The sequence below is a fragment of the Pygoscelis adeliae genome, unplaced genomic scaffold, assembly GCF_000699105.1.
Source record: "Pygoscelis adeliae isolate BGI_AS28 unplaced genomic scaffold, ASM69910v1 Scaffold113, whole genome shotgun sequence".
Taxonomy (NCBI): Eukaryota; Metazoa; Chordata; class Aves; order Sphenisciformes; family Spheniscidae; genus Pygoscelis; species Pygoscelis adeliae.
Window position 1 is genome coordinate 7,980,141 of NW_008825108.1, and position 15,309 is coordinate 7,995,449.

The following is a 15,309-nucleotide window of genomic DNA, read 5'->3' on the forward strand; positions in this document are numbered from 1 at the left end:
AAGCCCAGAAGAGTTCCAGTGCCTGCTTTCAGCGTGTGTTTGTTTTAGGGCCCTCAGGTAGCAGGTCTAGCTGACCTCTACTAGTAAGTTTACATGTTTCAAAACTAGAAAATCCCAACTCAATTCTGATCAATCTCAGCATACTGCTGTTGAAACAATGATAAATTGCAATCCCGGATTTTGCTTTACTTCTCCTTTTACGCTTTTAAAAGAACCGTCCTGGTTTGCTCTTTGCAAAATAATGACTCACTGAAGTGTCTCACCAGAAACTAATCCCACCTCTGCCCGCTCTTCATTTTCCAAGTGGTGATCCTGTAAAATCAGTTTTACAGGAAGACTCTGACTTCCTCATGCTTATAGGTGCAAAATGGTATCTCCTGCAAGCATGTGTGCAGGTGACCATGTTCAGCACGTGGTTTGGCTGAGGCGACTGATTGATCCCCGACTTGTGCCAGCAGACAGGAGAGGTCCTGCTGGACTAGAGACCTCACTTGGCTCGCGGGAGTGCGGTTACAAAAAAACCCCCCCCATGGCGGATGTCAACGTGATAGGATTCGAGCAGATACTGCTTTTGTTCTTGTGCGGGAGGGAAACTTCATCAGAAACACGGATGAAATTCCAGCCTTATCTTAGGGAATGCGTGTGGGATTCAGGCACGCAGCAAGAGAAAAGAGCCAGCGCCTTTTCAGGCTTTTTGCTCCTGTCATCCTGCGCAAAGGATAGTCTGCCATACCTTAATTTTAAAGTTTTTAAAACTCTGCTGGGATTTTAAAGGAGTATTGTCGTGGCGTGCTCGTGATGTCGCTTCCTTTGTTTGCCTATTACCATCTAGCCTGGCCAGCTCTATAGGAGACCTGTCTGTGGAGTGCCTTTTAATGTTTAGATCTAGCAGTGATTAGAATACACTAATGCCCAGTGGGTATATGTGTCATTTTTTAACAGCTGCCAAGCTTTCTCCCTGCAGCTCCAATTAACACATTCAGCACACTTGCCGGTGAGTGGGCTGTGTGTATGGATTAAACCACTTTGCTATTTATACATCCAACATATGTGATGCCAGAAATGGATCGATGTGTTTCCTCTTCTTGCAACAAATGAAATCGAATGGGCTCCTGAGCCTGTTCCCGGGTAAATATGAGAGCAGCGTTTAACTAGCAAATGAAAACCTGTTTTGCCTTGAGATATGGTTCAGTCCATTGACTAACATCTATCCCCGCCTCCCAGCCCCTCTTCAAATGATGGAGACACAGGACAGGGAGCTCTCAGTGCTGGGCTCCCCCTCACTGGCAGGCAGGTCTCTTCAACTTTGTCCTCTGCTGCTTAATAACCACTTGAAATCCTGACTTTCTCTTTTTGCTTCAATATTTTCCTCCTTTGTCTATTTTCATGTTGAAATATTGTAGTCAGTAGATTTGATAAAGTCCACCCCCCCCCCCCCTCTTTTTTTTTTGAGGAGAAAACAAGCTCTTTTAAAGGGAAAACAATATGCTTCCTAGTCACAGCTGAGATAAGGGAGGGGTTTTTTAATGGTACCAGAGCGGCTGGTTGGAGGCTGCAGCTTTGCTCTGGTGCTTGCAGTTGATTCATGCTGGGACAGCTCTTTGTGAAGCAGAGGGCAAAGGGGGCTGCTGGCTGGTGCTGCGGAGGAAGGAGATGGAGCGCTTTTTGGGCTTCGTCAAGCAGATAAGAAGATCGAGAAGAAGAAAAGGCAAAAAGTACCGACCAGAGGAGGATTACCACGAGGGCTACGAGGATGTCTACTATTATGCCTCAGAGCATTTTCGAAGTAAGTATTTTGCATAACCTCATTTTCCTTTGACTGATAAATGCTATGCTTCTAAGATTTAAAAAAACTCTTAACCCCAAAACCACAAACAGTATTTCTTACTTGCTAGAATCTGAGCCTCATGCAAGTATTAAAACGTCGGTTCCTGTTAGGGCTTTATCTGGCTGTGACTGCTGGTGAACAATACAAAGCAGCTGAAGTGGCACGGCCGCTCTCAAAGTAAGCGGGGTCTGTCTGCAAACCAGGTTACGATTTCAGGTGCAGTTAATTGAGTCTGACTGCTGGAAACCTTTTGTTAAAACACTTTGTGTTGAGAAGCGATAGGGTGGAAGGAGCCCTTGTATAATGCCTCTGGAAAGCTGCACAGTGGATATTTTTAAAGTGCTATAAAGGTAGTGATCACTCATTTGTAAGTTGGAGTTGATGATTAATGTTTGTTGCTGAGGGAGAGTCAGTCCTCTGAGCCTCCGCCGTGACCTGGTCTTTTCAGTAGCGAGTAACTCACGTGGGCTGCTTCCTTGCTGCAGGTGCAGGACCGCTCATGAAGAATTAAGTGGTGGGTTTTGTTTGCTTGCGCTCACGTGACAGCAGCAGCTCGCCCGAAACCAAAATAAACTGCCTGCTCAGAAGTCCTTGTGCAAACTGTGAGCTGTTTCCTGCAGCTCATTAGGGTTTGTCCCCTGTACCTGTCGGGCTTCGGAGCTGCAGGTCTGCCTTGGGCATCTGCCAGAGGAGGGGATGTGCCCAGAAGTGCCTGCGGGGACGGTGGGAGGGAAGCCACGCTCAGCCCCTGCCCGGGGTATTCTGCAGTGCTGTCAGGGCGAGGTGCTAGCAGTAGAACCAGTCATGCACAGAAATAAACTTTTTAAAAGGTTTCTGCTGTTCTGAGCAGTGGTTTGGGAGCTTTGCAGTGAAGCTGTGCCTTTCGTTGAGCAGCTGAAGTTTGATGCACTTTTTTTGTTGTTCTGTACACAACCCCTCTCCTTCCCCCACCTCAGTCTGATTTCAGCACTAAGTCTTTTATTTTGCAAGGCGCTTGGAGGGGTTTGGGGTTGTTCTGACCGATTTTGGAACCTCGCAGTTCGCACAAGATGTGGTTGTCACAATCTGCCCATGCAGGTCCAGAGGGCATTGCCGTGAACGCTCACTGTTAAATTTTGTCTTATTTATGTTACTTCTGGTTTCTGTCATCCATCTCTTCCTGAAAGAGACTGTTTTCATTGGTGGTTCTTCTTCTTATGTTGTTCCTCCCAACATGATGTCAGCAGCATGTGTGAGTAGCTGTCGGTATCTTTTTGCATCATTTGGCTTCATTTCCATTTTGCTGAAATAAACTATAAGAACCTTACATTTGTTTTAAGAGAAAGCGATGAATGTGATTGCGCTTTACAGCACCAGAGTACTGCTATCCTGTTGAAAATTAGGAAGCAAGAGATTTTTTCCTCTTGGTTTTCTCCCAGTGCACCACGCTTGTCTATCTCCAAAAGTAAACTAATGTAGTGTTTGGTTGTTTACTGGGTTTCTACTTAATACAATCTTCATCTCTTTCCATTTCAAAGAAAATTTACTATGCTGATAATCTCATAATTCATCTATGTTGTTAAGACTGAGTTTTTATAAGAAAAGACCTATTTTGGAGGGCAGTACAGTTGTAACTGGTAACATTACTATAAAATCTTCTACACAAGAACTAAAGATTTTAAGTCTGCTTAGCACTGAAAAATGTGAAAATGATACATGTTCGTGAAAGCAGGTAACTTTTTCTTCTTTTAATATGTAAATCAAAGGAATGTGTCAAAGCAGTATGTCAAAATATTTCCCTAGCTGATTGTTGTTATTGAAGGTTTTTTAAATAAGAATGCAAAACTCCTCCAAAAACTGTCACATGTAATAAGGATTTCCTGAATGCTGATTAATAAATTATTAACTCTTGACTTAATGTAAGGCATAAGGATTGAGCCAAATATCTAATAGGTTTTTTCTTAGAAAATAAAAGGATAGTACACACTTCAGCCTGTGGAGGTCATAAGTATTTCAGACTGGATGAATATGTGTCAGATTTTGAAGTGCTGTTTACAACAGTGATCATAATATTCAGACTGAATAGTCAGAACAGTGCACAGTCCTGTGGAGTTGAATGCGCAAGGAGTTTGCAATTTCTTGCAGTTCCTTAAACCAAACATGTCATAGGACATTCGAGCCGTGGGGTCTTTATAGGGATAACATGTCAAACACAATTGCTCCTCAAGTGCTTCTTTTGTCTGGTCTTCCCATGTGCTGTACGTGTCACTGTTTTGGTTGGATAGGTGTGGTAGCTACTTAAAGCAATGTACAAAATGTGAAAAGATGCTGCTGGTGCTACCATAAATGCTTTCTTGAAATTTAATTTCATGTAATGGGGACAATGAAATGTTTCATATTTAATTATGGTCTGGTGTTATGTTGTTTACAGTGCAAATTTAGAGTAATTGCAGAGCCTTTAATAGCCATTCCTTCTGCATTCGTATGCTTAGAAGAATGTGTGCTTGAGAATAAAATCCTATTTATTAGTATGATTTTCAGAGTACCAGAGCTAATGAAATCAAAGACCTGTTGTTCATTCAACTGAACAGATTTGAAACTTTTTTAGATTTAGTTTCCTCTCCCTGCATTGTTATCCATCCCTCCTCCGTCATCGTTTATGAGTTATATATCCAATTAGCCAGTGCATTTCAAGATTGTCTGAGCCAATCACTTAATGAGCTTGTTACTTTCTCTTCCCCCCCTTTGTAGTATTGCTTAAGAGTGTTGTATGGAGGCAGAATTAATGGGAAAATGCAGAAACTACATTAGAACAACCAAAGCATCAAACAGAAAGAAAACAGAGTTAAAAATAGAAGAGGCCTCTGGGAATCACAGGAAAAAGGTGACTTTAGTTTGTCCTCAGCCCACCTGTGCCTGGATATTGGGATATCGTAGCTCCTGCTGTTAGGTGTACTGTCCTTACTCCTGTGAAGCTTTGTCGTGGAAGACCACATTAGCTGTGATATTGGGACACAGCTGGATGAAAGGAAGATGCAGTAGTGCCTAAAGCTCCCTGGGTAAACAAGACACCCCAGCTCTTGAGTTAGACATCTTTTTGCTTGGACATTTCATTCATTTGGGTTCAGTTAAATGGATATCCTTTTTTGACACGCAACATCAGCTCTCTTTCTGGAGAGTTTCTTTCTGGGCTACAGAATGCTAGAATAATTAAATAATAATTTTGGTACACAAACACGTGTTGACACTAGTAGTGCAGGCATCATACTCATTTCGGTGAGACTTTGCAGTGTGAACATAATGGGTGATGAAACTGTCACCCAACCTACTCAGACAAGTTGGTGCTTATTGCATAAAACGCTTTAAAAAGCGTTACATTTATCTTGTGCAGCATTATGGCACTGCCATTGAACCTGTTCCTTTTAATGAGACTTTGCATGAAGAACGCCCTTGTTATATTATTACTAAGACTGATAGTGAATGTCAGGAATGCTGTGTAGCAGAGCTGCCTGGAACGCTCCCAAAAATGACATATGTCCTTTCGCTGAAGTCAGGGTGTTTTGCCAAGACCTTTGAGTTTCAGCCTAGTCTTGAGCAGGAAGGTGTTTTTGGGACCCAGCCTCATTTGGTCACCTCTGGCCAAAACAAACACAACCCCCTGCCTTCCCCCACCCCAATCTGATTTCAGCACTAAGTCTTCTTTTTGCAAAGTGCTTGGAAGGGTTTGGGGTTGTTCCAACTGATTTTGGAACCTCGCAGGTCACACAAGATGTGGTTATCACGATCTGCTCATGCAGGTCCAGAGGGCATTACTGTGAATGCTCACTGTTAAATTTTGTCTTATTTATGTTCTGGTTTCTGTCATCCATCTCTTCCTGAGACTGTTTTCATTGGTGGTTCTTCTTCTTCTTATGTTGTTCCTCCCAACATGATGCCAGCAGCATACTCCATTGGCATAAAAGTTTTATTTTCTGTGTTGATGCAGTGAAAATATTAAAGAATGGTCCCAAAGAACAATGTTTAAAGAATTCTACTAGTAAACTCCCACTCACCCAAAATGTCCCATTTTTTTAGCCCTGACCTTAAAATGTTCCATTTAGTCACTCAGAGTCCCACAAATAATTTCCTTCTATCCTTTGTCAAGGCCTAGTATATATTGTTTGACAAGCGCATTGATATTTTACACAAAGTAGTCTGCCGTAGTGTATCTGCGGTAAAGTCATGTATCGTTTTTCTCTGTGATGCCCTTTATTAATTCTTCCACAGTTCTTGTGTGAGAATCGTCTGGTTCGTCACTTTTAGGACAATCAACATCTTTGAATTTGCCTCCAAAATGCATGTGATGATCTTTCCCTTCTTTCCATTCATTGTCCCATCTCTCTCCCTGTGTCATCATTGGAAAGCGAAGGAAGAAAAACTGAAAGTTTTGTATAACTCCAAGTTGAAGATGTCCTCTTCGTTGACTGAAGTTTGGGAATAATTATTTAAAATGAATATTGGATATATGATATGCTTTTTGGGATGATGTCAGCAGAAAAACTCCACTTGGGCATTATTCTGCAACACGACTCAATGTTATGGTGCAGAAACTCCCTCAGCTGCCAAAAATCTCACTAACAAATGTCTTTGCATTTCATAACGTGGGTGGCTTTAAAGCTGTGTTAAATATTGATAGAAGAGACTTGCTACTGAAATAGCACCAAGACAAAGCACCAAGGGAAGTGATATGCCTATGGCTTCTTAATACTACGGTCGGTAGCAGCATTGTTCTTGTCAAGATTTTCTCCTTTTCGTAAATTGGTACAAATAGTTCTTGTTTGCAGCAGTCTCATAGATTTGATAGGGGTTGTAAAAGAGTTAGTGGTTTTATGAGTAATGTGGCGACAAGGGCATTGACTATCTCTAGCTCAGGTTGCAGAGATGTTAATTGATCTTAAGGGTGAGGAATGCAGGACAACCGCTTTTCATTTTATAAAGAGTGCGTGTTGCTAGTCTGCAGTTTAATTGGATGGGGGGGGGGGGGGGTGGCCCCCCCAGATCTTGTCATACCAATATGGTAAAATCTCAGCTTTCGTTGAAATTAATGGTAGTACATTTGCTGCAGGCTACAAGAAAAAAGGCGTGGTAACCTGAGCAGAGAATATGGCAGGCCTTGAAAACACAATAAAAATAACCTTTTTTAAAAAATAACTAGAATTTATTAAAGCTTCTTACTTCCTTCTCCTTAATGACTGTTTCATGATTGTTGGACCCTGGAGATTTTCATTAATGTATTATAGTTCTTCAGTATTTCTGTCTGTTTTCCATAAGTCACTTTTTTCCTGAGGTCTGGATAACCCCAACACCACGAGTTCATCAGGAAGGGGATGCGATGCCCATGTCCAGAGAGACTCTGACATCACAGGGCCACTGTCCAGTTGTCAGTTTGCAAGCCAGGCACGGTGATAAATAGGACGACTGTATATGAGCTTTACTGCTGTGACAGACAGTATCAACTTTCCCATTCAGAGATTTGTGAATGAAACAAAAGTGGCAGCAAGTGACCGTTGTGTTTCAGGCACTCCTTAGATCAAGGCATTGTACCCTCATGCTGTTTCTGTTGCTTTTTCATCTTCATGTGTGTTAGATTCTGGGTTTTTGTGTTGTTTTTTTTTTTTAAACAGTTGGTTTTTGCATCAAGTGCAGTTTTGTAGTTCATGACAACCATCCTCTTGCAAAGGGTCGCTTGACTTCTGATGAACTATGTGGGTGTTTTGGAGGTGACGCCGTTTATCTACTATCTTGTTTGTCGTGGTCGTTAGTGAACGTGTCCTTTCTAGAAGAACCCAAGAGGTGGAGAATAATTACATATTATTCTTATTTTACAGATAGCAAACCAGTAAGAATGGGTTATAAAAAGGAGAATGTTAGCAGCTCTTGAGCATCCCATGAAATTATTTAGGTCTTCCAAGCCCATAAGAAATATGCATTAAAATCTTATTTTACTCCTTTCCTGGTTTTTGTTAGTTAAAAACATGTAAGCCTCAGGATGGGACTTGTGTTTGTAGATGCTTAAGCTGTTTGAATAGTGGCTTTAGCCACATTATGTTGTTTATATAAATTCAAAGGTAATTAAATTGGTGGTGTTACATGTGCACTAATGTGATACCCAGCTGCAGAGTCTGTCAGTGAGGCACCCAAAGCTGTGGGGTTTCCTGCAGGACTGGAGCAATGCGTTTCTTGTAACCAGGCAGGTGTGTGCCAGTTTTGGCGAAACATTTTCGTTATCCATGAAACACCACGGAAATTTTACATTTTTTTTTTTATGCCAAAGCAGCAGTGCAACAGCCAATTTAAGTTTGTTAGCAATAGGATTATTTTTTTTAAATGACCCTTTGTGGCTCTTCTACAAGTGGCCCTTAGACTCCTGGGGCAGCGCAGAGCATGGATGGTAAAACATTGCTTTAGAGTTACTTGAGGGAAACCAGCTTATTTATTTTAAACCACTGAAATAATGAGACGTGAGTTACCTAATTCTTTGCATGAAGCATAAACACTTCTCCTTGCTAGTAAATACGAGCTTACATTTTCTGTGCTGCTTTTCTTTCATTTACTTTCCAGTCCTATTCTTTACTGATTTATTAAAGATCTTGATTGTCCCTGCTCAAAAAATGTATTCATTATAGATCTTCCTCCTCTTATAGTGGTTGCTGGTATGAGGTTGTACCTCCAGTGTTTTTGAGAATGGGGCACCCTTTATATTTTAGTATATCTATAATATATGATGTTCAGGTTCAAACAATGAAACTTAGAGAGACCTTGACTTCCTACTTCCTGAAATGATGTGTAAGTTCATGTTTTTCATCGTGACTTCATCAGTTTCCATCGTGAACATGTAGTGATGTGATTATTTTTTCCCCTTGGATATTGTGAAGCGATTGAAACATCAGGTTTTATGAACTAAGTTTAGAGAGAAAGGTAAAAGCAACTACTGAGGTGTCAGTTTTAATATTGGCCTTCAGTTCCAATGGAAAACTTAAAGCAATTAGTGGAATGAAGAAAGAGACAACAATATAAGCCCCTCACTGATGAGATTATAAACATTTATTGAATGATTGCTGTGTTTTTTTCAGTAGGGCACGCCAGCAGCTATAATTAATCATCAGCATGAATATAAACACCTGTTTACCATGGATATTATTTGTATAAGGCAAATTCGGTAGTCATCGTATGTGCAGAAATTACTAGGCAACTTTGTTTAATGTTTTTCAGCAGAAAAAAGCAGGGGTAATGCTGTGGCTGGGCACAGGAGTCCGTGATGATCAGACTGCTGATGACCCGGGCACCTGAACACTACTGATTTTTTCAGCGTATTTTCTAGTTTCCCTCTGAAACCCAGGAAATTATACAGAAATTGGTGTGCAAGACTACTGCAGTTCTGAGGGCATGTACTCCGAATTTAAAAGGCTGTAGAACTAAGGGTGCCTATAGAACCTTAATTTGGCCTCTTTAATGAGTCCTTAATGAAGGACTACCTGCTCATTTTTGCTGCGGCGCTTGTGATGGATTCAGTGCGTGGAGGAGGCCGTGCCAAGTCCCGGTGCGGTGTTGTACCTGCCTTCCCACCACCTGTCCCGTCAGGGCTCATCCCTCGTTTCCCTGATGTGAGAGCTTGAATTTGCAGATGTCTGGCACAAGTTGCTGTAGCATGCCAAGGGAAATATGGTTTGTATATATAAAAAATTATATAAGCCTAACTACTCTGAAAATTCAGCCGTAAGGCATCTCAGGCTGCAACCTTTAAATTGGTGCATACCTTTCATGATAATCTCTCTGTGCTCTAGTTCTCCACCTGTGAAATGAGGTTAATGGTACCTCTCCTTCACTGGTATGCTATGAAAGTAAATTAGTGTTTGCTAAGCTCTCAAATGCTTTAGAGATGAGCACCATAGAAGAGCTCAGGAAGAAATTAATGTCTGTCCAGAGAGAAGGGCTTGAATAGTGTGTGGGAACTAAGGCATGGAATTACACTTTGAGCAATGAGGGGAAAACAAAGTCTTGAATAATTTTTTGGGTAGTTAAAATCATTTATTCTGGGCATTAAATGAGACAAGGTCTCATGAAAAAGTAGGCGATCAGGTAATTAAAGAGTGTGTTGTAATGCATATGCAAAAGGAGGACAAATTGAGGCTTGCTAGGAATTCTCAAATCTGGCACTTGCAGCTTGCAGTTTGCTTTTTTTAGTGGTTTGTGTGTATGTGTGCATGTAGTAGAGAATAGGGAGCAGCAGTTCCTTGGGTGGTAGCATGCAGTGAAAATTCCGTAACGGTAGGTTATGAGCATAATACTTGCTATCAATGAACCAAAATCTCCTTGGTGTTAAGATGGCAGAAGTAAATTTTGGTGAGTGGCCATAGGATCTGATCACACACGTAGCAGTTAAGTGCATTTTTTAGTACAGTCCCTGTGCTGACACTGGGAGCCCCACGAGCAGCTGTGGGACCGAGGAGGGAGGAATCGGGTTTATTTTTCGGCTGTCCCTGGGCACTTTGTACAGATGACAAGAGACAGTCGAGGAGAACTAACCTTGGAAAGGTGGCCAAGGGAAGAGCCAAACTGAACGGGAGCGGCAGGGTGCTAGAGGAGGTGTGGTATCTCATCAGCCTGCAGGAATCTGTGGGGTGTGGAGGACCTTGCTGCTCTGCTCCTCCATCCCCACAGAGGGAAAGCAAGGAGTGAACCCTTCAGATTTGCTCAGCCTGTTCTGTACTCGCTAAACATGATTTAAAATCTGGAGTCCCTGTGTAAGGCACACGGACACCATGTCTTCTGCATAAAGCTGACGCTGGAGATAGGCCGTCAGAGACGGTTTCCAGGTGTCAAAATTAGGCTTGTAGGTATAGCTCTGGTGCTTGTGAGACCTGTGTGTACCTGCTGGGGTGTGGAGTTGAGGAGGACAAAGAAGATGGACGGGAAGATATTTATGGGACAGTGAGAAATTTCTTTGGAGTCACTCAAAACTTAACTGGACAAGGCTGAAAGCATGCTGATCTACCTGTTTAAGTTAGATCCAACTTAAAAGCTGGCTGTGCTCTGAGCAGGGGACTTGGGCCAGAGGACTTCCAGACAGCCCTTCCAACCTCAGATATTCTGTGATTTTATGAAAGGGAACTTTGGTTGGAGAAGAAAGAAGGACTGTGGAAGGCAGAAAGGAGAAAAGAGAGATCAAAGACAGCTGTGGGGGAAATAACTGTTTGAATGAAACTACAAAAAAGAAGGTGAAACGTGAAGTACACAGATACCATGTGAAGTATTAACTCAGTAAATTGTGTTTTCACATTTGTTCACAAATGCTTCCCTTGGGTACCTTTAACAAGCTCTGTGGCTGCTCAGTTCTATGTTATTTTGATAACACTCTCCCTCTCCCAGAGAGGGAAACTCCTCAATAATACACCTTGTTGTTATTCCGTCAGCTGGTAGCATCTCTATTAAAGGAAAAAAAAAAAAAAGGATTCACAATGTATTACAAATAAATGCAGTAAAAAATGAATGGTATACAAATACATATTTTAAATACAGAGTGATATTAGCTTTTTGCCCTTGCTTTCTGCAGGTTAGAGTAGAAAATAATTTAAAGCCCTGATGACCTGCTACCTGCGCCCCATTTGTAGGAGCCCAGCTGAAGTTGTGTAGTCAACAGAGACCTCTCAGAGATGGGTCACGGCAGAAGCTGCGGGCTGCGGTGCCAGCTGTATTAGCACTGAATGCTCGGAAATCAAAAGGGACGTTTGCCATGGTGTCTGACAGGGATGTCGCATCTGACAGCCTATTTTAGGGGAAATGAGAAGATGCCTGTAAAGGGAAGCTGGGAGAGAGCCTGGATCTCTGGCAGAGCGCTGCCAGCAGCAGCAGCAGTGCTCAGGTCTGTTGTCAGTAAATCTAAATACGTCCGATGGCGTTTACAGTTTGGAAAGCAGGAACATGGACTTTTCCGTTGGGTGGTGGTGGAATTTCACATGGCTTGTCATGAAAATGCTATGTTCCCTTTCATTGCTAAAAGGAGACAGGAGTGAATTGTGAAATGGAGAGACCAAAGCTCTTCAGCCTGGTGGTTATAACTGCCCATCAATAATTAAATGGAGTGGAGTGCAGCAAGGCAGTGGAACCACTGGCCTCTCTGAAATCCCTATGAATTTAGTGATGCTTTGGTAGTCTCTGAAATGCTCCCTCTGTAACTTGACCCATAGTTCAGCTGGACTTCCCAGAAGTTTTCCAGAGGAGTTACGCAGGAGTCCTCAGCACTTCTAAATCTGTTGCCATTCACTTGTGCCACACCCTGCCTGGAAAAAAAAAAAGAAGTCTTCTCGAGCTTAGGGCATTAATGATTTGCTTACATTTTTCTTGGTATACTCTAAACATAATTACAAAAATAGAAGTGTATTTAAACATGTGGTGGGTTTCGGTAACATTCCTCTGCTCCCCAGTCTTCATGTACGTCTTCGCTGGCTCATTCAGGCAGGGAGTACCCAGCCCTGCGCTACAAGCAGTGGTGGAGAGCATGGAGGGAGAGGTTTGTCTACTGAAAAGAGTACAGTCATCCCTTTAAAATACTGCCGCTCCTTAGCATGCCACAAGGGATGGAGAAAGCACTGAACATTATCATTTTGTAACTGGCACTTGATTTCTGTGCTGCAATTCAGTGTTTGTGGTTTGCTCTTGGGTGGGTAGAAAACAGTGCTCCTTTCTAGTTTCTTTTCGTTTATTTTTTTCGCTACTACTCTGAACTTGGGCTCTTACAACGAATCTGAACGGCTGTTGATTTTGTAGGGCAGATTGTGTCACGCAAATTGTTTCCAGAGACTGAGCAAAACTGTCGAAGGCCGTTCTCGTTACAGCCCAGAGTTGGTGGTCCTTTGTGCTGTATGGATAATTGGGCTTTTTACAGCCACGTGTCCATTCACAGTAGGTTGGTTTTTTTCATCACAGATAACAACAGAAGTTTATTAGCTGTTGGTTTAAGAGTCTTATGAAAATGTAGCGCTGGTGGCATAATTATTCAGGGGTTACATGAATGTGAATAGAAAAGAAGGCCAAGGTAACACACTGCTCCATTGCATAAAAATAACTTGAATATATGGAAAATGCTCAAACTCTGTATCTTTCTTACAATATTTCATTAAGACAATTTTTAAAATTTTGTGAAACTAATTCCTTGGAACGAATTCTTACATAGCTTCAATATGTTGGTATTTTATGCACCAGTAAATTGTCAGTGGATTTGCAGGTAAGGAAAAGTAGTTTTGATTAGTGATCTCTTAGTTTGTGATAAAATGTCTTCTAAGTCTTGATGACTTGGTAAGTATGTCTTATATGATTACTTAATGGATGATAAGTAGCAGCAGCTTTATGGCCTTATATATAAACTACCACTAACTGATATGGGGATATGTACAAATAAGGAGAAAAATTTAACTTGATATTAAGTAAACTACAGAAGGTAATTAATAAACACTCATGATCACTTATTATTTTAACTGCTTCTCTAAGCAGTTAAAATTGTTCCTATAACTACTGTTCATATTTTCTTGGTAGCAATTTATATTTTTTAAATGCACAGCTAAATTAAACTTAAAAAAATCTGAGAAACCAGCAATATTTAAACACTTGTAATAGTTATGTGAATGGTCCTGAACTGTTCTTTGAATTGCTGTAGCAGTGACTAGAAATGATCAGTGCTTCCCAGAAGATCGCTGGATGGTTTATCTGTCTGTAGGCCCCTAATTTCAGCTTGTGGAATCTGGAAAATTTGTCCATTTTTGAAGTCCAGTCTAATGTAGTAACGAGGACCACAGCATGGAGGGAGAGGTTAGGTGATGATATCTAAATGAGAAAATTGACATTTTGGTATTACATTCAGCCTTCTGTGTACTGTGGCATCTTTTTTTTATCTTTTATTTTTCCCCTTTGCTGATGTATATAGTTCTTTAATTTTTCAACTGTCCCTTGGGCAATTGAGTGACCCTGTTATATTTGTTGGTTTGTTTTCCCAAAGTGGAAATTTCATGAACTTCCTGATTACAAGTCTGGAAGCCCTTTTTCTTCACATATCCTGAAGTCCTTTAAAGTACTTGAAGAGTATAATAATGGTACATGGTACCGCATGAATTTGCAATTTCAGAAAGATTTTTTTTTTCCTTGCATTTTTGTCATAAAATCATATTGCAAAGGGGAGGAAGGTAAGACATCCCATCTGGAGTCACTTAAACCCTCATGCAAGCAAGGGCTGTATGTTTTCACCTTCTGACTAAAAAGGATGGATACATAGGTTTGTGTGTGTCTCTTACTAATACAAACTGGGAAACTCTTGCTCATGGCCTACAGTATGTGTTTTTCTTTTAAAAAGCACAAGTTACTAGTATTGTGACTGCCAGCTGTTCTTTCTACTTACTTACTCATTTAAACAGAACTGTATGTGCTGCTCAGCAAAGCAGGAGGATGATCGGTTGTTGATGTGACAGAATAGTCTCGAGCTTGAGATGTGTACGGCCTGCCTTTAAGCTTGACCTAAGGCTGCTGGGGATGCCTTAACTTAAGGCTAGGTCAAAAAAAATACGTGAATAGGAAGCTGTCCAGGGAAGAAGCAGAGGAACTGAAGTTCAAAGAGCCTTTGTACCTGCAAATTCAGCTGTTTTGTTCAGAGATTGTGGTCTTGGGTTTTAATGTGTTTTCCCGTGCATCTTAAAATGCATGGGGAGATTTATTTGTTTGTTTATTTCTAACTGCTGCATGGAAAACAAAGCTCTCAAAAATCTGTCTGCAGTGATTGCACTTTTCCTGGTTGGTGTTTATTTTATCAAGCAGATTTGTAGAGTTGACAGTGTTTTTGCAAAGTTTTATATTGTCTTGGTTGTGCCTTGCTGTAGGCCAGCCAAAGATTTGGTCCTGCAAATGCTGGGCATGTGAGTAACTCCATTAGTGTTAGTTGTCCCACTGACAGAGGTTAGAATTAAGGGTCTGTAGCAGTGAACCCTAAAGAAAATGGTGTGTATGGGTAGAATAAAATGGTATTTCTAAGAGTTCTTCCAAATGTTTGTTGTTTGTGTTGTGTTTCTGTACTCTGTTCCACTTTCTGGCAGAGATAAAAGGATATTTTGACTGAGAGATCAGCAGCCCTGGATTGTTTCCTCTAAGATAATTTGTAAGCATGTGCGGTTTTATTTCATTTTGTTTCGCAAGTGAAATTGTTCAGACTTAAAAACAAAGCCAGTTGATTAGTTCTGCATTACTTCGTTTCAATGCATGATTTCAACCTTGTTCATTAAAGCTGAAGTGGAAAACCTGGGTCTGAAGGACCACTGTTGACAGGAACCACTAGCCTGGAGCACAGAATTCAATAATCATTGATTAATACAGTTTACTGCTGATTCCTTTTCTTTGAAAAAGCCAATTATTCTTGCCAATATCTTTTATACATAAGCCTTCACTTAGAATTTAAAAATTTAACCTGTAATAATAACGTTTTA

General features: G+C 41.1%; 1 protein-coding gene across 1 annotated transcript in view; it reads left to right on the top strand.

Moving 5' to 3' along the window:
- Nucleotides 1-1,653: 1,653 nt before the first annotated feature.
- The window catches only part of GRIP1 (glutamate receptor interacting protein 1), a 242,504-nt gene continuing 228,848 nt past the window's right edge, over nucleotides 1,654-15,309 (top strand). The window contains exon 1 of the mRNA XM_009327570.1: nucleotides 1,654-1,786. Coding sequence (XP_009325845.1) covers nucleotides 1,654-1,786 — 133 coding nt within the window. The remainder of the gene's footprint in view (nucleotides 1,787-15,309) is intronic.